At 47.7% G+C, this 26,148-nt stretch overlaps 1 protein-coding gene across 1 annotated transcript; it reads right to left on the bottom strand.

The window, feature by feature from the left end:
* Window positions 1–12,943: 12,943 nt before the first annotated feature.
* Window positions 12,944–25,354, bottom strand: LOC129693503 (uncharacterized). The gene is made up of 2 exons (XM_055630314.1): window positions 24,729–25,354; window positions 12,944–16,354 (listed from the first exon to the last, which is right to left on the bottom strand). The coding sequence occupies exons 1-2, from the start codon at window positions 24,748–24,750 to the stop codon at window positions 15,633–15,635; spliced, it is 744 nt and encodes a 247-aa protein (XP_055486289.1). The 5' UTR covers window positions 24,751–25,354; the 3' UTR covers window positions 12,944–15,632.
* Between the last annotated feature and the right edge of the window lie 794 nt (window positions 25,355–26,148).

Below are 26,148 nucleotides of genomic sequence, written 5' to 3'. Positions count from 1 at the left end.
AACACAATTTCTCTCGCAATGAAGGCCAACATGCCATTCGCTTTCTTCACTGCCCACTGTACTTGCATGATTATTTCCAGTGGTACACAAAATGCTGGAGAAACTCAGCGGGTGCAGCAGCATCTATGGAGCGAAGGAAATAGGCGATGTTTCGGGCTGAAACCCTTCTTCTGGGGGAAGAGAAGGAAGTAAAAAGGGAGGAGGAGGAGCCCGAGGGCGGGGGAATGGGAGGAGACTGCTCGAGGGTTATCGATCGCCTAACCACCGCTTAGTCTCCCCGATGTAAATCAGCTGACATCTAGAGTAGCGGATGCTGTAGATGAGGATGGTCGAGATGCAGGTGAACCTTTGTCGCACCTGGAACGACTGTTTGGGTCCTTGAATGGAGTCGAGGGGGGAGGTGAAGGGACAGGTGTTGCATTTCTTGCGGTTGCAATGGAAAGTGCCTGGAGAGGAGGTGTTACGGGAGGGAAGGGAAGAATTGACAAGGGAGTTGCGGAGGGAGCGGTCTTTGCGGAAGGCAGACATGGGGGGGGATGGGAAGATGTGGCGAGTGGTGGGGTCACGTTGGAGGTGGCGGAAGTGGCGGAGGATTATGTGTTGTATTTGTCGGCTGGTGGGGTGAAAGGTGAGGACTAGAGGGACTCTGCCCTTGTTGCGAGTGCGGGGATGGGGAGAGAGAAGTGTGTTGCGGGGTATGGATGACTTGCAAGATGGGTTACTCTCACGCAAAAGTGAAGTACGTTCATGGGTGGATTCATGGACGATTTTATGACTCATTTTAGCAACCAGCCCCCGCCATCTTGTTCCGCCATCTTGCTCCCGCTTTCTTGCTCCCGCATTCTTGCTTCCGGCCAATGATTGGATCCGCAGCGAGGAGAAGGAGTGCGCGGCCCGGGGCAGCGGGGAGAAGGAGTGCGGGACCGGGGCGGCGAGGAGAGAGAGTGCGGGGACCGGGGCGGCGAGGAGAGAGAGTGTGGGGCAGCGAAGAGAAGGAGTGCGGGGCCCGGGGCAGCGAGAAGAAGGAGTGCAGGGCAGCGGGGAGAAGGAGTGTGGGGTCCGGGGCAGCGAGGAGAGATAGTGCGCGACCCGGGGCAGCGAGGAGAGAGAGCGCGGGGTCCAGGGCGGCGAGGAGAGAGAGTGCGGGGTCCGGGGCGGCGAGAGAGAGGGGCATAGGAGGGGAGGGGGGGGGGACATTGTAGTAAGGGGGCAGGCGAGAGAGTGCCGGGGGGGATAAGGCCTAGTGTGTGTGAAGTTGTGGGGAGGTTTACAATGTTTCTTATTTACAATGTTTCTTATTTAATGTCCCTTGTCTAGTCTGAAATAAAGTTCATTATTGGATTAGAAGAAATATAATTGTGTGTGTTATATACATTTATATAATTTTCATGTATGTGTGTTTATAAACATTTTATTCTTTAACAAGAATCAACAAAATTATGAACTAACAGAATTATGAATCTAACCCTATAATCACGCACAAAATGTCCCCCCCCTGTCAATCACCCTGCGAGTCGGGTCGGTTCCGGTTACTACAAAATCAACTCAAACACTGCTTGTGAGCCATTTAAAAAGAAATGATTTAAAAAACATTATAAAAGACAATTACCAGAATCAAATTTTATTCTTGACAAGAAGTTTGAACTGACAGATTTATGAATCTAACCCACACAAACTGTTGCCCCACAACATTGATTACAGTGCGAGTCGGGTCGGGTTAGGTAGGCTCAGGTTGCTAAAATGGGCGTGGAAAAATGCCCATGATCCTCTCCATAGCGTACTACACGTCAGTCCATTGCATTTAGCAGGAGTAGCCTATCTTGCTCTGCTATAGGATCTTTGCTCCTGGCAGCTCATACTTCACCCAGTCTTTTGTCAACTTAGTGATGTTTTCGAAGCGGATACATTAAACTGTGTCATTTGGTTGGACATAGCCATGTGGTTTCCAGCAAATGCGGGTTTGGTTAGGAAAGCGAGAGCAACAAAGGGGTGTACAGGTGATAACAATGTATATTGTGTACATATATTCTTAGTGTCAGAGAGTCAAGAGTATTTTATTGTCACATGGCACGAACATCGGGAAAAAATTGAAAAATAACACTTTATTCATGGCAGATTTCATCTTTATTAATGAGGATTATGTTTATTAACAATATAGAACAAGACGAAATGGGATAAAATTACATATTTTCCATATATACAGCATCAAAGTAGCGGGGCACCAAAGTAGACACTTACTGGAGAATCATCCATTAACACAAATATATAGGAAGGAGCTGCAGATACTGGTTTAATTTGAAGATAGACACAAAATGTTGGAAGTACTCAGCGGGACAGGCAACTTCTCTGGAGAGAAGGAATGAGTGATGTTTCGGGTCGCGACCCTTCTTCTGGAGAAAGGTCTCTGCTTGAAAAGTCACCCATTCCTTCTCTCCAGAGATGCTGCCTGTCCCTGCCTGAATTAATCCAGCTTTTTGTGCCTTTCTTCGATCTGCACATATATACACACAATGATTTGGTTTATACACGCACACACGCACACGCACACATGCACCCATGCACGCATGCATGCACACACACACAAATGCAGCCTGACCAGCACTTTATAAAGCTTCAGCAAGGTTTGAATCTAAATTTAGAATAGAACATTGTTGGCTGGGGAAGGTGAGAATGAGGCATTTGCCTGTGGTTTGGCCCATTTCCCTATCGATGGAATAGGTGGTAATATTGAATAGATGTGGAGAGGTTAGATTATTTTGTTTTTCCATTCTTATCAGGCAACTGAAGCATCCTATCACCAACAAGCAAGAGCTCCTGACCAACCATCCACCTCAATGAAGTACCTCAAACTCTCTTTAATTTAACTTTAATGGGCTTCATGTTGTTCAAAACACTATTCACTTTATCCTTCATCTGTAGACTGACATAAGGGACAAATTCAGTCGAATGGGACTGGCATTGATGTGGTATATTGGTCAGCATGGATGGGTTTTGGCCAAAGGTCCTCTATCTGTGCTATATAACTATGACATTTGCCTGTATTAAAAGCACTTAATTTCCAGCTACACCTTTATCCCAGCAAACCAATCAATTAAATCACATCTGACATCTTCAAATTACCAATACCGAGGGCTGAACACTTGCACAGTGGTAGAGTTGCTACCTACTGGAGGGGTTTCGCGTTTCCCTTTATTTCCCTTTGGGCCCAACTGCCCGAGTTATTCTCTCCCTTGTTGGAGGGTCAAACGGCCACCACTCCACTCGAGCAGTTTATAAGAGAGAGAATAAAACAAAAGGGATTCCCCTAGGTTCTAGACCTCGGCATTATGGTGGGATATGATAAAAGGTTGAATTGACCAGAGCGTGCTGATGAGAGAAAACAGAAACCAAGATGGACTCAAAGCAAGTCTAAAATTTACAGGCTTTATTAAACAATGAGAAATCGAATCTCACCAACACTTCATAATACGTGACTAAACTTATGCTTTAAACTAAGACTGTGGACGGAAAACTATCGGGCACGTCGTAAAACTTACTTTACACAATTTTACACCCCCCCCCCTATCACTTTATCTTCTCAACCTCTATCCTATTTTGGGATTTTCACCAGGTCACTGGGGTACTTACAGTTGGGCACACGAGCCATCCAGCAGAGCAGAAAGAGAGCAAGAGTTCTGGCTTGAACTGTTTTATACCTGAGCTTCCTTTGAAACCCCCAGGTGGTCCTCTGGATAAAAGGGTTCTTTTGATGATTCCCAGTTTCGATCTGGCATGAACAATAGGCTTCCGATGATAAGGGGTTTGCTGATGTCATGATCCCTCAGCCTGATCGTTATCCCATCGCCTGGACGGGCTCCTATTGTCTCGATGGATGGGTCATCCAAGATGGTGATTGAGTTTGGGCTGGCCTGTTTACCACCATCTGCTGAGGCTTGGTTCCTTCCTTTGTGTATCCAAGATAATCTTGTTATCTCCGTCTCAGCCTTTCCTCCCCACACCATTCGCACAGTTGTTTGATGCCCAAATCCACAGGCCAGACAGGTTTGTGGATTGGGGTTTTTTTTCGTTGCAGCCAGCAAATCTGTCTTTTTAAAATATCCATGTCCTTATCCGAGCTTTTCCATAATTTTGGAGGATTTGCCCCAATAACTTACATGCCCCTACGATACGTCCAGGCTTGCACGGACCGTATCGATTGACAAAGTTAGTGGGCAATCCTCCAGCCTCAAGAGCTGTAAACACTCCTGGTGAGAAGGTGGAATTATGTGGCCCGAAAGCCCCCTAAACTAGGCCCTCGAAGCACATTAACTTACACTATACACCTTTTACTTTACATCAATCCCACAAACCATACAGTACCCTCACGACCATTCCCTGAAAATGCAGGGATTACAACATATGTACAAAAACTATTGCACTAGAGTACACACATTTTACAGTGATGGGGTGTCATTACGGTGACGTCGGGCGGCTCGATTTACCAGCTGTTGTAATTATACCAGCATCCTCCTCCGCATTTTAAATTTGCAATTAATGCATAGCAAATACAGCACAATTATCATCTGGCAGATGATCAGAACATGGGACACGATGCGGACCCATGCTGGAACTATGATCCAGGACTCCAGGTCCCACCAACTTGGAGACTTGATCTCTTCGATCTCCCTGGCGATATCCAGAGTCTTTTATTCCAGGGAGAAGAAGTGTTTGTGCGACAACTCGACCGCCACCAGCAACTCTTTTAATTTTTCATTCACTGGGGGAATATCATACCCAAAATGGGCAACATAGTTAAATAAGTCAGTTACATTTTCTCGTACCGAGAGGTGAACCGAAGAAGGTTCCGGGATGGGTAATATTCGCTGCTGTGCCACATGGACTTCTGCCCTGGGTTTAAAGCAGAAGCTGCTGTGTGGTATCGGGCACCACAGCTGTGATCCGTGCTGATACCGCTGGGCACTTGTGGTGACACAGTACGTCCCACTGCCTATATACGCCACCTGTGGAGGGACATGGTCTGCCGCCATCGCCTCCATGGTGCAGTTTATAGGCTGTGCCCCAACAGCCCTGAACCCACACTGAGGTCTAGCCTCAGCGCCCATGTGCTGGGGACACAGGATTACCTGTGCTCCCCGGCTCCGACAACCCAAAAGGTCAATGCCTGTCACAGCTTGCTCCCTCACTATGACATAGGGCGGGACCTTCCCGTAGCGAATATGCACCCCCCCACGAACAACTCCCACGTTCTCCACTCGGTACAGAGGAGCTGGTCGTGCCGAGGTTCCCATCACCGGGATTCTTACGACCACTCCCATTATGGTGTGATTGGATTTTCCGCAATCCACCAGTACCGGGTAGGCCTCGGAAGCCACACAAAGCTGACAAGGACTGAAAGTGCTGTTATAAGGGTGTAGCGCTGCTAGGTGCTGGTTGCTTATCCAGGAGGGGACCCAACCTTGCGTCAGGTCTTCCAGGTTGCTTCTCCCCTCCCCCAACAACCACGCACCATACAGCCCACACACCTCATTCTGTGCAGCCTGATCAGACGCATTCCGGTCCTCTTTAATCAAAGCGTTTATCGTTTTTGCATGTGTCTCCAATTGTGCTATGATTTCTTTTAGATGTAGAGTCATTGCCACCTCTTCGTGCAGTCCCAATCCACCACCACATTTTCCTCCCCCAGAACCTTTCGTAACTGGCCCTTCAACTGATTGATCTGCAAGGCCAGTTCTACGTTGTCCATGCTATTAATAATGGACGTCCCCGTGTTAAATACTGTAAACCCATCGTTAACCACCCCTCGTCTTTGCCTACCGGACCCCAAACTGAAATCCCCTCCCCCGCGGTACATCCCTTCTATGTCTATGTCCCCAAAATCCAGGTTGTGGAATTTCTAGAACATGCCTTTTAGCAGGGCCTGATATAATAATTCCGTCTCGCGGGTGCACCATGCAGGTAACCGCACTTCAGTCAAATGTAATACTACTGAGGCCACAGCGTAATGCACTCCCTGGTACAGCACCCTTTTGGTTGGGACAAGTGCTAACCCATTCTCCGGCCCTTTGGTGGTGGTTGGACAGTTGTGAGGGTCGATCGGTTGGGCTGTGGGTAGGGGCTTCTTCACCTGAACCAGCAATTCGGTGGCTTTTACAGTCATCCCAGTCCTGGGGGCCACACATGCCTGCCCACTGCGGTCCCAATCTATCCCGTTGCCGGGGTCCTGCCACCACTTGACAAAAGTGATTGATGCCCCTCCCGGACACACCTTGGCAGACCCCCATAGACATAAATAAAGCCCCTGGTCATAGGCCCACCATTTGTCCCAACATACAGTGATCCCTCCCGGTGACCCCATGATGGTCCAGTAGGTATCATTGTCCAGTCTTTCCCAGTCCGAGGATCGATCCCTCATGTCCGAGCTCAGCTTCCTGAGCCACCACCATTTCCCCAAAGGAACGTCCCCCTTACAGGTTAAACACACCCGCCTGCCCTCAGTCACCCTAACCCGGTCGGTAGCCATCTGTATCTCGGCACAGGGTATGGATGCTTCCCCGTAGGTGAAGCTCCTGTGGCTGGAGAACCTGGTCGAGTTCGACCCCAGCCACCCAGGCCATCTCCCCTCATTGGAGTATCTGGCCTGGCTATCCGCTACCAGGTTTCCTTGCCCAGTAGACACGAGGGGTGCTCTGTCCCCTGAGCACCCATATACGATGGACTCATCCGTGTCCCCGCGACGCACCACACACATCCAGAGGCACATCGTTGCCATCATCCATACGGCAGGGCTACCCATCTGGAAAACAAAGCAAAACACCTCCTTGCCTCCACAAAGCTATCCGCCTAAAATGGCATTTGGGGTTTTGATTTTGTCTGTTGTGGTTTACTTTTCCACAGCACATCCCTTCGATCCCATACTGTCTGTCCCTGTACTCCCCTGTAGCTATACAAAACCCTATATCTAATTACCAAACGCTAACTACACAAACCACAGACAAACCACTGCTATATACAACGCCACCTGTCTCCGGGTGGCCAACTCATAACTGGTCCCCATCACGCTGGGGCCACCCCTCTGTTGGGCCCTCCCGTGCAGGCCAGAACTCCTCCTGTCGAGGGGCCTGACTGCCCCTCACCTCCCCGTGCACTACGGGGTTTTGAGATACCCCTACGTTCCCTGTGGGGACTGGGCTCCCTCCAGCCGCACTCCGAAGTGCCCTGTTTCGGCCACTCTCCTTCCCGGCCCTCCTGTGGCCGGCCCTAGCCCTAGGTTTAATTAGGGATGGGGACCACCTTACTGGGGGTTTAGTGACCCTGTCACTCCTACATCTGACCGGGGGTTCCCACACCAGAGGTGATACCTCCATCTCCTCTGTTTCTGCTAGTTCTGCCTCTCTTAGGCAGTCTACGGTACCTGCCTGCGGAGGGCTGGAGTCAGCCTCCTTCTCCGCTGCTTCCAGTCCTTGCCCTGGAACACAGCCGGCTACTTCAGGCTGACTACCTGTGGACTCGCCTGGCTCCCCTACGGTTTCCACATCAACCCGGGTCTGTTCCTGATCTTTACCCCCATACGGTCCTTCTATCTTCCCCTGCCTGCAAATGGCTGCTGAGGCAGCTTTTAAAATAGGGTTTTGTGTCTGGATCGTGGTCAGGTCCGGGGCCAAAACCACTCCCGCACTCTCCTTTTCTCGAGGCTGCTCCCTGGCTGCAGCTACCTGTCCTTCCTCATGGGGATCCCATGCTTTCCCACTCCTGGATCCTTCCCTGGCCAAGCGATCCACCCTCTGATTCCCCTCGCCCCGTGGACTATAGGCTGCCCCACTAGATAGAGGGGATGTACGGGGGATGTCCGTGTGGACAATGGTACTGGAAGCACCAGTGTCCAGCAGATAACTCCCGACCACATCCTGGACCTCTATCTTGACCCAGGGTCTCCCACAGGGGCCACATTCTAACGGGCATAGGAATGTGGGCTGTTTCGCTGGCAGTCATAAAGGAGCCGGGGGTGCGGATACGGGCGTGCCCTGGCCTGTTGCCATGGCTACCTGTCCGGACCCTCCCGCCTTTGACTGCAAATAGGTAATTAGATCTTTTATATCTATTGTTACCGGGGTCCTATCCCCCACTGCTCTACTTGGGTTTCTGCACTCCCTCTTGTAGTGCCCGGGCTTCCCACACCCATAGCACACCAGCCTCATCTCGGAAGAGGTCCGGCTGCCTTCCTGTTTCCACTGCATCCTTTTGGGGGGTGCCGGTATTATTTCATGCACCTTGCCCTTAAAGGGCTTCTCCTCACTTCTCTCCCCATTGCGGTATGCAAGGGTGAGCTTCCTGATCACCTCCGCCTCGTTAAGGTTTGGGTCGGCTGGGTCGAACCAGTGCTCGGCCTTTGCCCTAACTCGCGGGAGGCAATTCGCCACCAGAGTCTTCAGCCAGTGAGCTGTTCTCTCATCTAAATTCTGCCTATCTAAAGGCATCCCACACGCTCCCTCATACACTGCCCACAGTCTGTCTGCGAACATGTCCGGGGACTCAGCTACCTGCTGCTTCGTCTCCCCCACCCTGGTGAAAGGACTACCCTGATTCAACCCCATGGCCTCCAGAACCGCTGTCTGTGCCGCTACCCATGTTTCAGGTCTTCCCCCTACCCTGGAGGTCGCCGCCTTGCATAGGTATGAATCTAGGGTCATCAGCAGCAGCTTTACCCGTTCTACCTCATCGCAATCGTTTATGTCGGCTGCCTGCTGCACCTCCATGAAATGCAATGACGGGTCTCCCGCCCTGGTTAACCTGGTAAAGTGAGCCACCATCCCCCTCAGCACATGTGCCCCATGGGGAATGATGATATCACTCTCTATGGGCCCCCTATCTGCCTGCCCTACCAGGGGACAATATTTCCTTTGCCGTACTGGGCACATCTGCCCTACCCGGGGCTGTTGCCCATTTCCCCCCGACTTTCCCACCATGATCAGTAACCCCATCACCTCGTGGTGTGCTGCACATGGCGCGGAAGCCGCTAACTGAGGGTGCTCTCCCGCCCCTCCTTGGGCCTGTCCCTCCCCGGACAACCCGAACCCCACCTGCCGACCCGGACCTATCCCCGGCGCCTCAGGAGGCGGTCTATTCCCCTTTGCCCCTGGGGAATCATCTGCTGAGGGAAGCCCTCTGCCCCCGGGGGACCCCCCTGGTCCTACCAGGTGAACCCATCCCCTAGTCTTGGACAGAGTCTCCTCCAGCTGCGCTATCGTCGCCTGGCAAGGCCCGTGATCACTATCCCCTAGCTCGCTATAGGCCACCCTGTATGCTGCTTGGATATCTTGGAACTTTCCCTCCAGCTCCCTGCACTTCTGTGTATTCTGAGCCAGGAGTTCCTGGGCGTTCCGTTCCCTCTCCTTTGCCTCTACCACCTGGCATTGGAGGAATTCCTGGGCATTTCTGTGGGACTCCCTCGCCTGCAAGATGCACTGCCTGGCTTTACCGCATTCCTCAGATAGCCCTTCCCCTAGCTTCTCTCAATTGCTCTTCCAGTCTATCTACCTGTCTCTGCATTTTTGCTACCTGCTGTGATAGGCACGCTAGCCAAACTGCCTTTTCCTGCCCTTTATTATAAGCCTTGCTTTCTGTCCATTGAGCAGCAGCTACTGCAGGCTGCTGTGCTGTCAACAATGCTATCACCCATTGTTTGGTGAAATTGATTTTTTTAAACAGATAAGAGGAGATTCTCTCCTCCATCTTACTACGTTCTCTCACCCCCTCTCGCAAATCACATATCCCTAACCACCGAGGTCCTGCCATGGTCGCCATTCTGTAGGGGTTTTGCTTTTCCCTTTATTTCCCTTTGGGCCCAACTGCCCGAACAAAAGGGATTCCCCTGGGTTCTAGACCTCGGAATTATGGTGGGATATGATAAAAGGTTGAATTGACCAGAGTGTGCCGATGGGAGAAAACAGAAACCAAGATGGACTCAAAGCAAGTCTAAAATTTACAGGCTTTATTGACCAATGAGAAATCGAATCTCACCAACACTACATAATACGTGGCTAAACTTATGCTTTAAATTAAGACTATGGATGGAAAACTATCGGGCATGTCGTAAAACTTACTTTACACACTTTTACCTGCAAGTATACTCCCCCCCCCCCATATCTCAACATTGCTATCCTATTTCGGGAATTTCACCAGGTTACTGGGGTACTTACAGTTGGGCTCGCGAGCTGACCAGCAGAGCAGAAAGAGAGAGTTATAGTTGGGCTCACGAGCTGTCCAGCAGGGCAGAAAGAGAGAGTTCTGGCTTGACTCCTGTTTTTATACCTGAGCTTACTTTGAAACCCCCAGGTGGTCCTCTGGATGAAAAGGGTTCTTTTGATGATTCCCAGTTTCGATCTGGCATGAACAATAGGCTTCCGATGATAAGGGGTTTGCTGATGTCATGATCCCTCAGCCTGATCGTTATCCCATCGCCTGGACGGGCTCCTATTGTCTCGATGGATGGGTCATCCGAGATGGTGATTGAACTGTTTACCACCGTCTGCTGAGGCTTGGTTCCTTCCTTTGTGTATCCAAGATAATCTCGTTATCTCCGTCTCAGCCTGTCCTCCCCACACCATTCGCCCAGTTGTTTGATGCGCAAGTCCACATGCCAGACAGGTTTGTGGATTGGGGGTTTTTCCGTTGCAGCCAGCAAATTTGTCTTTTTAAAATGTCCATGTCCTTATCAGAGTTCTTCCATGATTTTGGAGGATTTGCCCCAATAACTTACAAGGGTGAGTAGGATCAGAGATGATCTTGCGGGCTCTGTGTAATGTCCATTTATGGTAAAGTGATTCAAGGGATGGTAGGGGTAAGCCAATAATTTTAGATGCTCTGTTGATGATGCGCTGTAATTTCTTTAGGGAGAGTGAGTCGAGACTGCCGAACCAGACTGTGATGGATGAAGTGAGGATGCTTTCGATGATGGCTGTATAGAAGTGGAGCATGAGATGAGACCTTGCTCTGAACTTCCTGAGCTGTCGGAGATGGAAAAGTATTTGCTGGGCTTTTCCATAGATGTGGTCTGCGTTTGTCCTCCATTTGAGGTTGTTGCTGATGTGGGTTCCAAGGAGTTTGAATGTGTCAGTGATGGAGATGGATTCACCTTTAGTGAGCACAGGAGTTTTGGGAGATGGCTGGCGAGCTTATGTTGTAGGTTAGGGCGGCTGATTCGTACCCATATTCTCCTCCGATCCTACAGATCCACACCACTCACGCTGACTGGGAAAACGCCAGCAGAGCTGATGATAAGGCGAAACCTGCGAGCAAAACTGAATGCTCTTCAACCATTATCGCACCCAAATCCAGACACAAGAGCGAGGGCGGAAATGATAGCACACAGACAAGCGAAAGTGAAAGCGTACTGTGATGCCAAACGCAGAGTACGAGCGCCGCGGTTCAAGGTCGGCGACTGGGTACGAATCAGCCGCCCTAACCTACAACATAAGCTCGCAAGCGCACTCTCCAAGCCGATACAGATTAAACAGAGATTCGGCGAGAACGTGTACCTCCTCCAAGATTACACCACATGGAACGCGATGCGTCTAATTGCAAGTAGACAGGGACAGGAAGAAGACAAATTGGACACTTTTCCTTTCCCAATATCCAGTCAAGACAGTGATTGTGGTCAGCATAAAGCAGAGCATACAGCAGAGCATTCTATTACCGCTCGACGCTCTCAGCGACAGAAGAGGAGCTCAGTATCTGCAGGATTATCAACTGTGAAGCCATAAATGTTATGTTCACCAAGCTGTTATTTTGGACTGATTGCATATGGACATGTTTTGGTGAATAACTGGACTTATATGATAACCTTCATTGACAAGGTGGGAAAAGTGTTGTGGCCTGGAGTCATCACTGGAGGACTCAGCCTCAAAATGAATATTTGCTCAGGGAGGGTCCCTGGGGGATTTGCAGGGCTGGAGCAGCAGCCATGTTTGGCTTGTAATAAATACACTTCGGATTCTGGACACCAAGTGTAGTTTGTGAATTATTTAGCCCTCGAACACAACAACCACATGGGTTTTCTCTGGGTGATCTGATTTCCTCCCACACTGCAAAGACGTACAGGTTTGTAAGTTAATTAGCTTTGGTCAAATTAGTAAATTGTCCTTAGTGTGCACTATAATGCTAGTATACGGGGTGAACGCTGGTCGGCACAGATTTGGTGGGCTGAAGGGCCTGTTACTAAGTTGAATCTCTAAAAAAAAATTATTGTCATGTGTGCCAAGGTCCAGTGAAAAGCTCTTTAGTTGCATACTATCCAGTCAGTGGAAAGACCATAAATGATTACAATCATGCTGTCCACAGTCTACAGATAGGATAAAGGGAATATTGTTTTGTGCATGATAAAGTCCATTAAGGTTCAATAGTCCGAGGTAGTTCAATGAGGTAGATGGTAGATCAGGAGCTCTCTCTTGTTGGTGATAGGATGCTTCAGTTGCCTGATAAGGATAGAAAAACAAAATAAACTAATCTTTCCCCAACTATTCAATATTGCAAACTTACCCATCAAGAGGGAAATGTCTCGTTGTCACCCTACCCCAGAAAACAATGATGTTTTACATTTTCCTTGACCTTTAACCTTTTTGAATGCCCATTTTCACACCTTACCCTTCCATATCTCTCGTTTCCCTCTCCCTGAATCTCAGTCTGAAGAAGGGTCTCGTTCCCCATTCCTTCTACCCACAGATGCTGTCTGACCCACGGAGCTACTCCAGCATTTTGTGTCTATCGCAGGCAAATGAAACCGGCTAAGATGGGACAGCTTGGTCAGCATGGATGAGTTGGGCCGAGTGGCCTGTTTCTGTGCATGAAGTCTAAAGTTTTATAGGGAGCCATGTGTGGCTTTTCAGCATAATTGGCAATTGTTGTTTTAATCTAGCTGATCATTTTCCCAAGGTGGAGAAATTGTTAACATCTACACAAAGAAGTCAGACTCTGGTCACCCGATGCAAAAAATCTCAGTATTTAAAAATCATTCTGCATAACTAATTGTTTCCTTTATTTCAGGAATTAATCATGTACAGGAGAAATAAATCATTTAATTCTCAATCACACAAAGCATTACAATTATTTATTTCATGTAGCAAAAATGCTGTGTAAGATAATGAGGGGTCGCATAAAATGATCTAAAATGTACAGTTCTGAGGAAATGAAGGCATCAATAACCATTTAACCATATAACCATGACAGCACGGAAACAGGCCATCTCGGCCGTTCTAGTCCATGCCGAACACTTATTCTCACCTAGTCCCATCTACCTGTACTCAGACCATAACTCCCCATTCCTTTCCCGTCCATATACTTATCCAATTTATTTTTAAATTATAAAATCAAACCTGCCTCCACCACTTCCACTGGAAGCTCATTCCACACAGCTACCACTCTCTGAGTAAAGAAGTTCCCCCTCGTGTTAACCCCAAACTTCTGTCCCTTAATTCTCAAATCATGACCTTTGTTTGAATCTTTCCCACTCTCAATGGAAAAAGCTTATTCACGTCAACTCTGTCTATCCCTCTCATCACTTTAAAGACCTCTATCAAGCCCCCCTTAACCTTCTGCGCTCCAAAGAATAAAGACCTAACTTGTTCAACCTTTCTCCGTAACAGTTGCTGAAACCCAGGCAATATTCTAGCAAATCTTCTCTGTATTCTCTCTATTTTGTTGACATCTTTCCTATAATTTGGCGAGCAAAATTGTACACCTTTATCATTACTTCCCACCCACACTCAATGCTCTGATTTATAAAGGCCATCATAACAAAACCTTTCTTTACCACCCTATCTACATGAGATTCCACCTTAATGGAACTATGCACAGTTATTCCTAGATCCCTCTGTTCAACTGCATTCTTCAATTCACTACCATTTACCATGTATCAATAGATACACTAAATATTGACACATTTTGCACGGAAAGACAAGTAACTCAAATGTATTTTTATCAAACACATTTCTTGTTCACAATGCCAGTTTTGGTGAGCAAATTGAATAAATCAACTGCATTTTCAAATCTTATAGTTATAGTCATAGAGTGATACAGCTTGGAAACAGGCTCTTTGGCCCAACTTGCCCCCAGTGGCTAACATGTCCCAGATGCACTAATCCCACCTGCCTGTACCTGGTCCATACATGATTATAATTATGATCAATTGAAAGTTTCGGGAAAATAATCATACTAGTTTCACTGTCCCCGTGATTCATTTTACTGGCTGTAAGCCTCGTTGTCATTTTCCCCTCATCCAACAATGAGCCATTGTACTTTTCCAGATCAGCATCTTCTTTTCACACCTTACATTTTCTTTGTACCCTTCCACATCTTGTTTCTCTCTCCCCTTGACTTTCAGTTTGAACAAGGGTCTTGATCAGATTGTTGAGGCAGAATCACCACTTGAGACTTTTGGACAGACACATAGATATGCAGGGAATGGATGAAGATGGATTATGTGCAGGTGGATAAGAGATGGTCTTGGCTTCATGTTCTGCACTGCTATTATTGGCTGTCCTTGTGCTGTACGGTTCTATATTCCATGTTCAATGTCCAAGCACCAGTTAAGGTGGATTCCACAGCAGCCCATTAGCCGCAAAAACACTTTGCAACTAGGCCCAGATATTTTAGTTTAGTTTAGAGATACAGCACGGAAAAGGCCCTTTGGCCCACTGAGTCCAATCTGCCCTACGATCCCCGCACACTTAAACCCCTGTCCCACGGTATGAGTTCATTCCAAGAGTTCTCCCGAGTTTGGCCTGATTTAAACTTGGACATTTATGGTAATGGCCACTCGTTGGTACTCGGGGCTCTCGTAGACATTTTTCAACAAGTTGAAAAATCTTCACGAGTTTTCCCATTAGCGAGTCTTCCCGAGTGCCTGCCGTTAGCGCTAAGAGACGTCCCCGAGCTCCGACATACACACTACATTCATTCTCCGTGCTTACCACTAGTTTGATTTTTTTTAAACTCAGGAGAGCTCTTGGGATGAACTCGTACCTTGGGACAGGGTTTTAACACAATGCTGCATGCACTAGGGACATTTTACATTTATAACAAACCAATTAACCTACAAACCTGTACTTCCTTGGAGTGTGGGAGGAAACTGGAAGTCCCGGAGAAAATGCAAACAGGTTACGGGGAGAAGGTACAAATTCTGAACAGACAGCACCCGTAGTCAGGACTCTGTCGCTGTAAGGCAGCAACTCTACCATGCTGTTCAAGAAGGAACTGCAGATGCTGGAAGATCAAAGGTACACAAAAATGCTGGAGAAACTCAGCGAATGCAGCAGCATCTATGGAGCGAAGGAAATAGGCGACGTTTTGGGCTGAAACCCTTCTTCAGACCATGCTGTTGTGCTGTTGTGGCAGGTCTGTGAGGAGCAGTCTGCTTTGGTGGCTTTCTTGATGCTGATGCTCTGGGATCAGTTTAATGGAGACAACAAACTTTATGTTCAAAGAGGAACATTTTGCATAACATCTTAGAGGAGGGAGGTTTGGAAAGCTGGAAAGGATTCTGAGAATATATGAATTTCAACAATAGAAACAAAAACTGAAGCTGCAAAGTATAATGAAGGCTGGTTTGTAAAGAATAAGGGAGAGTGAAATCAGAGTTATTAATTTGATCTCTGTATGATCATTAACCAACCAGAATTTCCTTCAACATCGCACCCCTTGATATCTGAAAGTGCTTTCTGAAACTTGCCCCTTTCCTCCTCCATGTTTGTAGCTATCTGACTGATCATCGTTGATATTTCAGTTATCTTTCTTCCAAGTACTTCCACGCCTTTCATTATGGGAAAGATATCCCATGCCAACCTGAGCTCTGCCAGAACTCCTGACACAGTTCTGATTGTTCTCAATGCATCCTGAGTCCTGTTCACCAGACCCTGGGCGACACTAATAAAGTCTGCAGCTGGTTTCCTCTTCTTTTCAATCTCAATCAAGGATGGGTTGAGCTGAGTTAATATATCTGTCAGGCGTTTAGTGATTTTTAGGTATTGTTCCACAATTTCATTCACTTTTTCCTGGTTTTTTTTATGGTATGCTTCATTAGCAGAATCAGAATTGTTGTTAGATTTCCTACCAGCCATGGCCACCGTCATCCCCGCCCCAGTGAGCAATAGCGAGGCTCCGAATGTGAAAGGAGCAGCAACTAGTCCTGTGAAACCTATGACTCCCCCCAAGCCTTGTGTTTTAGTTCCTTCTTTTTTTGCGATGATGACATCTTTATGATAATCGACAATTGCATCAGCAATTGAGCGCAGTTCCACAATGAATTCTGTTGATTTCTTCATCCACTGACGAACCTCCACATGAAATTTTTGCCAATTTCTTTCTAGAATAATGCAAAGATAATATCTATTTAATGTTTAATCTCTTCCAGTCACATACTGGCATAACATAATTGGAACTCAAATAGAACAAATAAATGCTGATTTTGAACCCCTCGTACACTTTAACGAGAGCTGGGCCCACCATAATGTAGTTCTTCTTGCATCGCCTCCACCTCCGCACCTCATTCTGTACGAAGGATTCCTCATATCCCAGTGACGAGCCCTTCTCTCATCTCCAACATCCCTCCTTCTCTTGGCCACCCTGTGCAAGGCTTAAAGACCTGTCCCACTTGCATGTGATTGCATACGTTTGGCGCGATCAATCGGGAGCGGAGTTCACACGAAGTTCGCGCTAAGTCTGCGCTAAGATCGCGCGTGACGTCATTTGCATCATACGTACCAATCAGCTGGGCAGGAGGCGGGCCGACTGAATTTGGGTGTTGCACTGCGTCGGGCGGTGACGTCATCACACAACGCCACACTGGGCGGTGACATCATCGTGCAATGCCACGCACTAGGTGTACGCCGCGAAGATGCTGCGTATGCTGTCTAGACGCTGCGTACGACAGCAATCTGTGTGCGCAAAGATTTCGGACACTGGAAGATTTTCGGAGCACCGTGCGATGTCGAGACCAGCGCTTCTCCACGCTTCGAAGCAACTCCGCACTGCGAAGAGGGACTGGCCCCGAGCGGCCATATGGTGCCCATACGCCTCAAGCGACCACGTTTGGCCGCACCAAACGCATCCAATCGCATGCAAGTGGGACAGGCCCTTTAGTGCAACTGCCGATGCAACATCAATCATCTTGACTTCTCCACTCCTCTCACCCACTCCAATCTTACCCCAACCACCTTTTACCTGACACACATAGTCCTGCCTCCCCTCTCTTCCAACTTTCTCACCACCCCCCAACAATCAGTCTGAAGAAGGATCCTAACCTGAAACATCACCTATCCATGTTCTCCAGTGACCTACTGAGTTACTCAAGCACTTGTTTTTTTAATTGCATCTGACCGATGAATGCCAGTGTACAAAATGCCTTCTACACTACCCTGAGCTGGTTCACATCAGAAGGTAAACATAAGAAATTGCAGGCTGGAGTCTTGAGGAAGGGGGAAGAAAGCTAGAAGCGAGGAGAGGCAGGACAACGTGTGGCAGATAATAGGTGAACATTGGTGAGTGGAGTTTCTCATAGTCGTAGAGTGATGCAGTGTGGAAATGACAAAGAAACATGGAAAATAGGTGCAGGAGTTGGTCATCCGGCCTTTTGGCCCTTCGAGCGAGCACCGCCATTCAATATGATCATGTCTGATCATCCGAAATCAGTACCCCATTCCGTTTTTTTTCCCATGACTTCAGCCCAACTTGCCCTCACCGGCCAACATGTCCCAGCTACACTTGTCCCACCAGACTGCATTTGGCCCGTATCCCTCTAAAGGAACTGTCCCACTTGGGCGACCTAATCTGCGACTTTAGAAGAATGTTTTTGACCATCAAACTCGCAGCATGGTCCACACCAAAGATCCTATAGGATCTTTGGTCTACACATTGTTCTAGGAGGTCCTATGAGGTCGCTGGAAATCTCTTTCATGCTCGAGGGAAGTTCCTGAATACTCGTGGCCTCAGCTAAGTCGCGGAAGCTTTTTCAGCATGTTGAAATATGTTCTGCGAGTAAAACTTGGTCTGCATGGCTCTTTTTAACTCGTAGTACAGTGGAGTGGGGTCGCTATTTAGTTTCAGGCACTCGAGGGCAGCCGTAGGCAATCTCGTTTGCTGACCAGGCATTTTGATTGGCTCATTGGAATTTTGAGGACCAAGGAAGACCTACAGGTAGGTAAAATGCCCGCTAACTTTATTAAACTTCTTAAAAGTGTCTCCACTCCTTCTCCCCCTTCTACCGCCCCTTCCCTCCTTTTCTCTCCCCTTCTCTCCCCTTCTCCCCCCCTTCTACCCTCCTTTTCTCCCCTCTCTCCTTCTACCCACCCCCCCATCTGCGCTCTCTAAAGGACCGTTACTGTGCAGCTGTTTTACCTTAATCTTGCCAACAGGCAAGAGATACAGTAGCATCAAAGCCCGGACTACCAGACTGCTAAGCAGTCACTCCACCTGATTCTGCGGCTTTGCACTGACATTTTAATAACTCTGGCACTGGCCACTCAAACAGCTGCCTGGACATTTTAATGATTGTTTTTACTGTATTTTAATGTTGCTGTTTTACCTGCTTTTAACTATTTATACTGTTTCATCAGGGACTGGATTGTTTTTACTGTTATTATGTGTGAAATGTTTTAAGTTTCATGTGCGATGCTCCGGTATTCCCTGGGAAACGTCATCTCATTTTGCATTGTACAACTGTTGCTTTGCAAGATGACAATAAACGTTGATTGATTGATTGATTGATTGATTGATTGATTGATTGATTGATTGATTGATTGATTGAACGTGGGTGTGAATTTCAGACAGCGCTCCCCTGGTTTCCCTGGCCCCCGCCGTCGCGATGTGTGTGTGTGCGGTCGGTCGATCCAGCTCGCAGTTTCAAAGTGGATGGATTGATCCAGCTCGAGGCTTTTCAGGCGCATGCCCTCGAGCTGGAATGTTGAAGACATTCTTTTTAACTCGTGGATTAGATCGCCCAAGTGGGACAGCTCCTATGTTCTGCATTGTCCATGTGTGTATCTAATTGATTCTTAAATGTTACGAACTTCCCTGCCCCAACTATCTCCTCTGGCTGCTCGTTGTGTGAAAAAGTTACCCCTCCAATTCCTATTAAATCTTTTCCCCTTCACTGTAAAACTATGTCGTCTGGTCCTCGATTCCCCTACCGATGTTGGGGAAGAGAGTCTGTGAATCTACCTGCTCTATTGTCTTTTTGACCACCTTCAAGAAATCTTGCATCTGCACTCCTAGATCCGTCTGCTCTACAACACTCTTCAGACTCTTGTCATTCACTGTGTAGGCCCTGTCCATGTTAGACTTTACGAAATGCAGAATATCACATTTCACAGAATTAAATTCTATCAACCAACTGCCCAATCGATCCAGATCCTGCTGCAATTTTTCAGAAACACTATCTGCAACACCACCCACTTTTGGATCATGTGCAAACTTGCTAATCTTGCCATGTCCCTTCTCATCCAAGTCATTGATATAGATGACAAACAGTAATATGACCATCACAGAACCCTGAAGCACACCACTAGTCACAGGCATCCAGTCCGAGAAGCAACCTTCAACCATCACCCTCTGCTTCCTTCCATGATGCTGATTTTCTGTCCATTCCTTGGATCCAATGTGGTCAATTATTAAAGAGGTAATAATGGAGCATTTGGATAGCAGTAAAAGGATTAGTCCAAGTCAACATCGGTTTACAAAAGGGAAATCATGCTAGACTAATCTTCTGAAATTTTTTGAGGATGTGACAAGTAAAATGGATGAAGGGATGCCAGTGGATATAGTGTATCTAGACTTTCAGAAAGCCTTTGATAAGGACCCGCACGGGAGACTGGTGACTATAATTAGAGCACATGGTATTGGGGTTAGGGTGCTGATATGGATAGAAAATTGGTTGGCAGACTGGAAGCAACAAGTAGGAGTGAACAGGTCCTTTTTAGAATGGCAGGCAGTGGCGAATGGAGTGCCGCAAGGCTCGGTGTTGGTGCCGCAACTGGTTACCATATATATTAATGATTTGGAAGAGGGAATTAGGAGCAACACTAGCACGTTTGCGGATGACACAAAGCTGGGTGGCAGTGTGAGTTGTGAAACATAGAAACATAGAAAATAGGTGCAGGAGTAGGCCATTCGGCCCTTCATAGAAACATAGAAAATAGGTGCAGGAGTAGGCCATTCGGCCCTTTGAGCCTGCACCGCCATTCAATATGATCATGGCTGATCATCCAACTCGGTTTCCTGTACCTGCCTTCTCTCCATACCCCCTGATCCCTTTAGCCACAAGGGCCACATCTAGCTCCCTCTTAAATATAGCCAATGATCTGTCCAATGAAGATGATGCCAATGAAGCCAATGAAGAGGATGTTAGGCGGTTGCAGAGGTCCCGCATGGGAGACCAGTGACTAAGATTAGAGCACTTGCTATTGGGGGTAGGGTATTGACATGGATAGAAAATTGGTTGGCAGACAGGCAGCAAAGAGAAGGAGTGAACGGGTCCTTTTCAGAATGGCAGGCAGTGGCGAGTGGAGTGCCGCAAGGCTCGGTGTTGGGGCCGTAATTGTTTACCATATATATTAATGATTTGGAAGAGGGAATTAGGAGCAACATTAGCAAGTTTGCAGATGACACAAAGCTGGGTGGCAGTGTGAACTGTGAAGAGGAAGTTAGGAGGTTGCAGGGTGACCTGGACAGGTTGAGTGAGTGGGCAGATGCGTGGCAGATGCAGTATAATATAGATATATGTGAGGTTATCCACTTTGGTGGCAAAAACAAGGGAGCAGATTATTATCTCAATGGGGTTAGGTTAGGTAAAGGGGAGCTACAGCGAGACCTGGGTGTCCTTGTAAACCGGTCATTGAAAGTTGGCTTATAGGTACAGCAGGCAGTGAAGAAAGCTAATGGAATGTTGGCCTTCATAACAAGAGGATTTCTGTATAGGAGTAAAGAAGTTATTCTGCAGTTGTATAGGGCTCTGGTGAGACCACATCTGGCATACTGTGTACAGTTTTGGTCTCCTAATTTGAGAAAGGACATCCTTGTGATTGAAGCCGTGCAGTGTAGGTTCACGAGATTGATCCCTGGGATGGCAGGACTGTCATATGAGGAAAGATTGAAAAGACTAGGCTTTTATTTTCTGGAGTTGAGAAGGATGAGGGTGGATCTTATTGAAACATATAAAATTTTAAAAGGACTGGACAAGCTAGATGCAAGAAAAATGTTCCCAATGTTGGGCGAGTCCAGAATCAGGGGCCACAGTCTCAGAATAAAGGAGAGGTCATTTAAAGCTGAGGTGAGAAAAAACTTTTTCAACCTGTGAGTTGTGAATTTATGAAATTCCCTGCCACAGAGGGCAGTGGAGGCCAAGTCACTGGATGGATTTAAGAGAGTGTAAGATGGAGCTCTAGGGGCTTGTGGAGTCAAGGGATATGGGGAGAAGGCAGGCACGGGTTATTGATAGGAGACGATCAGCTATGATCATAATGAATGGCGGTGCTGGCTCGAAGGGCCAAATGGCCTCCTCCTGCACCTATTTTCTATGTTTCTATGTTTCTATGTTTCTATGATCTAACCTTCCAGAGTTGCTGCCATTTGGAACCTTGTTGAAAGCTTTGTCCATGTATAGAACATCTACAGCTCTACCCACAAAAACCTTTTTGGTCACATCTTCAGAAAATGCAATGTCATTTATCAGACATGACCTCCCACGTGCAAAACCATGCTGACTATACCTTATCAGCCCATCTAAATGCATGTATACCCTAATATTTTTAAATAAAGATCCTTCTGCAGGTAGTCACATATAATCACAGACTCATAGAGTGTGGAAACAGGCCCTACAGCCCAAATTGCCCACAACAGCCAATATGTTCCATCTTCACTAATCCCACCTGCCTGCATTTGGCCCATCTATACTATTATTAAAACTCTCATCTTGACCACTTCCGGTTTGTTTTTTTTACTAAATAGCGCAAAACGGTTCCCTTTATCGCTTGGATTTTTTCGCCACCTTAATCACGGTACTCCTCTGCACCAAGCGCACCAGGTTTTGTTCCAATCGGTGGAATGTTACAAAAGTTGTGAAGGTTTAAAAAATCGTGAGATTAGCAGATAGGTCTTCTCCCCTGTCAGTCACCATGAAGGTAATGCCCCTTCCAGCACCCACTGGAGAATCAAACCCCGGTGGTGGGGCTGAGTCCACAAGTAGCGCTAATTGAGTCCGTAAGAGTGGAGTTCGCAAGAGTGGAGTCAGGAAAGCCACTGTGTGGAGTTGGGAAAGCCACTGTGTGGAGTCGGGAAGCCGCTGTGTGGAGTCGGGAGGTGCTGTGTTGTGCCACGGCCAGAGGCCGCTGAGTGGAATCCCCTCCTCCCCGACACAGCCCCGTCCCCCACACCACCACCCTCTCCCACACAATACCCCTCTCACACACCACCACCCCTCCCCCACACAACCCACCTTCCCCACACCACCCACCCTCCTCCCCCAGACCGCTGCCTTCCTCCACACCAACCCCCCTCCCCAACACTACCTGCCTCCCCCACACCACCTCCCTTCACCACCACCCCCCCTCCCCCACACCACCCTCTCTCCCACACCATGGTGGAATGTTGCATTGGGGATTGGGTTGCATTGTGGGACCAGGCCCCCCATGTGAGTGGGACCAAACATGTCCCACTAAGTCTAGTATCCTTCTAAACCTGTCCTGTCCATCTACCTGTATAATTGCTTCATAAATGTTGGGATAATCCCAGCCTCAACATTCTCCTCTGCCAGCTTGTTCCATAAAAAGTTACAACTCAGATTCCTATTAAATGTCTCCTCCTTCAAATTAAACATATGTTCTCTGTTTCTCAATTCTCCTTCTCTAGGCAAGAAACTGCATTTACCCGATCTATTCCACTTTATACACATCTTATACACATTTTCTATACACATCTATAAGATCACTCCTCATCCTCCTGCACTCCAAGATATAGAGTCCCAGCCTGTTCAACCTCTCCTCATAGCTCAGGCCCTAAATTAAACTATGTGGTGCCCAAAACTGCTCACAATCCTTTTCCTATTCACTAGTGTTATAAAGTATTAGACTAAGCGGAACGCATTAGGTCCCACACACGGTAGGCCAGGTCCTCCAACGCAACTCATTCCCCAACGCAATATTCCACCACTCACACATAGCCCCTAACTGTGCAGACACGGCTCATTTCCCCTGATCCACCAGCACTCCCTCCCCCTCATCTTTACGTGTGGGAGGGGAGGAGGGTAGAGGGGCCTGGAAGGAGGGTGGGGGCAAGGGGGGGGGGGGGGGGGGGGGGGAGGGGATGGAATGTGTGTGAGGGGGTATAGGAGGGGGGAGAGGGTGGCATGGTGGGAGGGGTGAGTGGGGGGGGGGGTGGTTTGTGGGGGGGGGGAGGGTTTGGGGGAGGACTATGGGGAAGGGTGGTTTGGGAGGAGGGGGATGTGGTGGGAGGAGGGTTGTGGGAGGGTGGCGGGATGTTGGAGGGGGGGGGGTTGGAGGGTGAGGTAGGTGGGGACGGGGGTGTGGGTTGTGGTGGGGAGGGGTGGTTTGTGGGAGCAAGGGGGTGGAGTGGGTGTGGGGGGTGGGGGGGTTGTGTGAGGACGGCGAGGGGGGGTTTGTGGGTGCAGGTGGCAGCAAGCGTTGTGGACAGAGAGGGGGTTGGAAGGGGAGTGTGGGTGGGGGTAAGGGTGTTTTTGCAGGGAGGAGGGGGTGCGGGGGGAGGGGGTTGTAGAGGCGGGGGAAAGTGAGGAGGTGGGATGGAGCGGGGAAAGACCTCGGAGAAAAGACGGGGTCGTGGGGAAAATCACGATGTATGGGGCAGGAGCCAGCGAGGGGGACCAGAGGGGAAGGGGCTGGAGGACTCACAGCGGGCGCTGGTCACTAGACATTCTCCTCCACCGGGATCAGCAATTCAGTTTTCCGTTTGGCGACATCCCTGACTCCGCACTGGGCCGTACTGGGATGGGCCGCTTCCGGTCCTTCCGAAAATTGTAGAGAACTCCGCCGGCCATCCAGAGCCTCCCTCAGCTCCAGTAAACACGCGATGGTGCAGGAAGGGACGAACCATCCCGCAGAGTGACCGGGGAAAAGACCAATACACATGTAGTCGACTGACAGGAGAGTAGTCTGTGTATGCACAATTTTTAAACCTCGCTAACTTTTACATTAGACCACCGATCGGAACGAAACTTGGTGCAATCGCAACAGAGGAGAACGCTGAGTATGCTGGCGAAAAATCGTAGCGCTATCGCGTACCGTTTTTACGCAAACAGAATGACCACGCAAACAGGAAGATAACAAGATCAGAGCTTTAGTTATGTATAGCTAGTTGGCAAAAAGAAATGAACCAGTGGTCTGAGATATGCAACATGAAGATTATGTGTAGGAAGGAACTGCAGATTCTGATTTACACTGAAGATAGACACATGATGTTAGGGAAACTCAACAGGACAGGCAGCATCTCTGGATAGAAGGAACGGGTGACATTGCGGGTCGATACCCATCTTCAGTCTGATGAAGATTATGATGAATGTTGTCGTCAATAAATCTCACATAGACCAAAGAAGAGTTACCAAGTGGTTGAACACTCTGTTCATCGACTGCTGGAAATGGAGGTATTTTATTTGAAACAGGATTCAGGGTCGAAATCGTGAATAATCATTCAAAGAAAATATACAAAAGACCTACTTGTTTCTGCATCCAATCCCATTTTGTTTCCAAGTAATAACGCAGGACTGCAAATTGGATGCAATTGGTTTGATGAACGTCAATTCCAATCTGAGGCAAAATAAATGTTAAATACATTCCAAATTACATTTACACACAAAATGTGCTAATGTTATATACTTCAACTTACTTCACATTACAGCTATCAAGCAGTGCAAGTTGCCAAATAAATGAGCCAGATATTAGGAGTTTACAAATGTCTATATAGATCATGCATTCTCCAGATAACTTTGAAATAGCAGTTGTTTTAAGTAGCAGTTTAATGAGTGGAAAGGAATGATATGAGATAGATGCAGAGCTGTAGAAACAGGAAACAGGAGCTTGGGCACAGTGAGTCCACACCAAACATCGATCTATTCACACCCATAATGATGAGAGGAAGGAAACATAGATAGAAACATAGAAAATAGGTGCATGAGTAGGCCATTCAGCCCTTGGACTATCTTTGATTGGATCTTAATGGATATACCCTGCACCAAACGTTTTTTAGTTTTTGTTGTAGAGATACAGCGCGGAAACAGGCAATTCGGCCCACCGTGTCCACGTCAACAAATGATCCCTGCACATTAACACTATCCTACACATACTAGGGGCAATTTACAATTGTTCCAAGGCAATTTACCTACTTACTGTACCTGCACATCTTTGGAGTGTGGGGGGAAACCGAAGATCTCGGAGAAAACACATGCAGGTCAGAGGGAGAATGTACAAACTCCGTACAAACAGCACCCGTAGTCAGGATCGAACCCGGATTTCCAGCGCTGCTTAATCCCTTATCATGAACTGTATCTGTACACTGTGTATAGTTCGATTGTAATCTAGATTATTGTCACATGTACCAAGGTACAGTAAAATGCTTTTGTTGCATGCTAACCAGCAAGTGGAAACACAATACTTGATTGTCTAAATCTTATTCTTACCCGAACACCTTTGTAAACAGACGACACCTCTGCACCTCCTCCAATTTCTGTTTGCCACTCTGGAAATGAAATGTTACTTTACTACCTGGAGATCACTTCTCATATTGCCACTACTGTTCCTCCCCTTTGCTGCAAGCCTATCAAAAATTCCTTTCACAGAAGCGGTCTGACCTGCTGAGTTACTCCAGCAATTTGTGTTTTGTCCAAATAAGGATAAAGTGAGATGTTGCAATCTGCAAGATCATATGGAAAAGGATTGTGTAGGAAGGAACTACATATGTTGGTCCACACTGAAGATAGGATAAAAGAAAGTGTACGGTCAAACATCCAAATGCTAACTACTGTTTACATCTTACTGGCGATCTGGAGTTGATAAATGGGCCAGCATTCATTGTGCTTCGTTTGTTGCAAGATTCAGACAGTTTCTTCCCAGCTGTTGGGACACATTCAGAGACTGACAT

This window comes from Leucoraja erinacea, unplaced genomic scaffold (assembly GCF_028641065.1).
Source record: "Leucoraja erinacea ecotype New England unplaced genomic scaffold, Leri_hhj_1 Leri_315S, whole genome shotgun sequence".
NCBI classification, from domain to species: domain Eukaryota; kingdom Metazoa; phylum Chordata; class Chondrichthyes; order Rajiformes; family Rajidae; genus Leucoraja; species Leucoraja erinaceus.
Note: the sequence above shows the minus strand (reverse complement) of the source record. Positions and strands in the feature narration are given on the sequence as shown.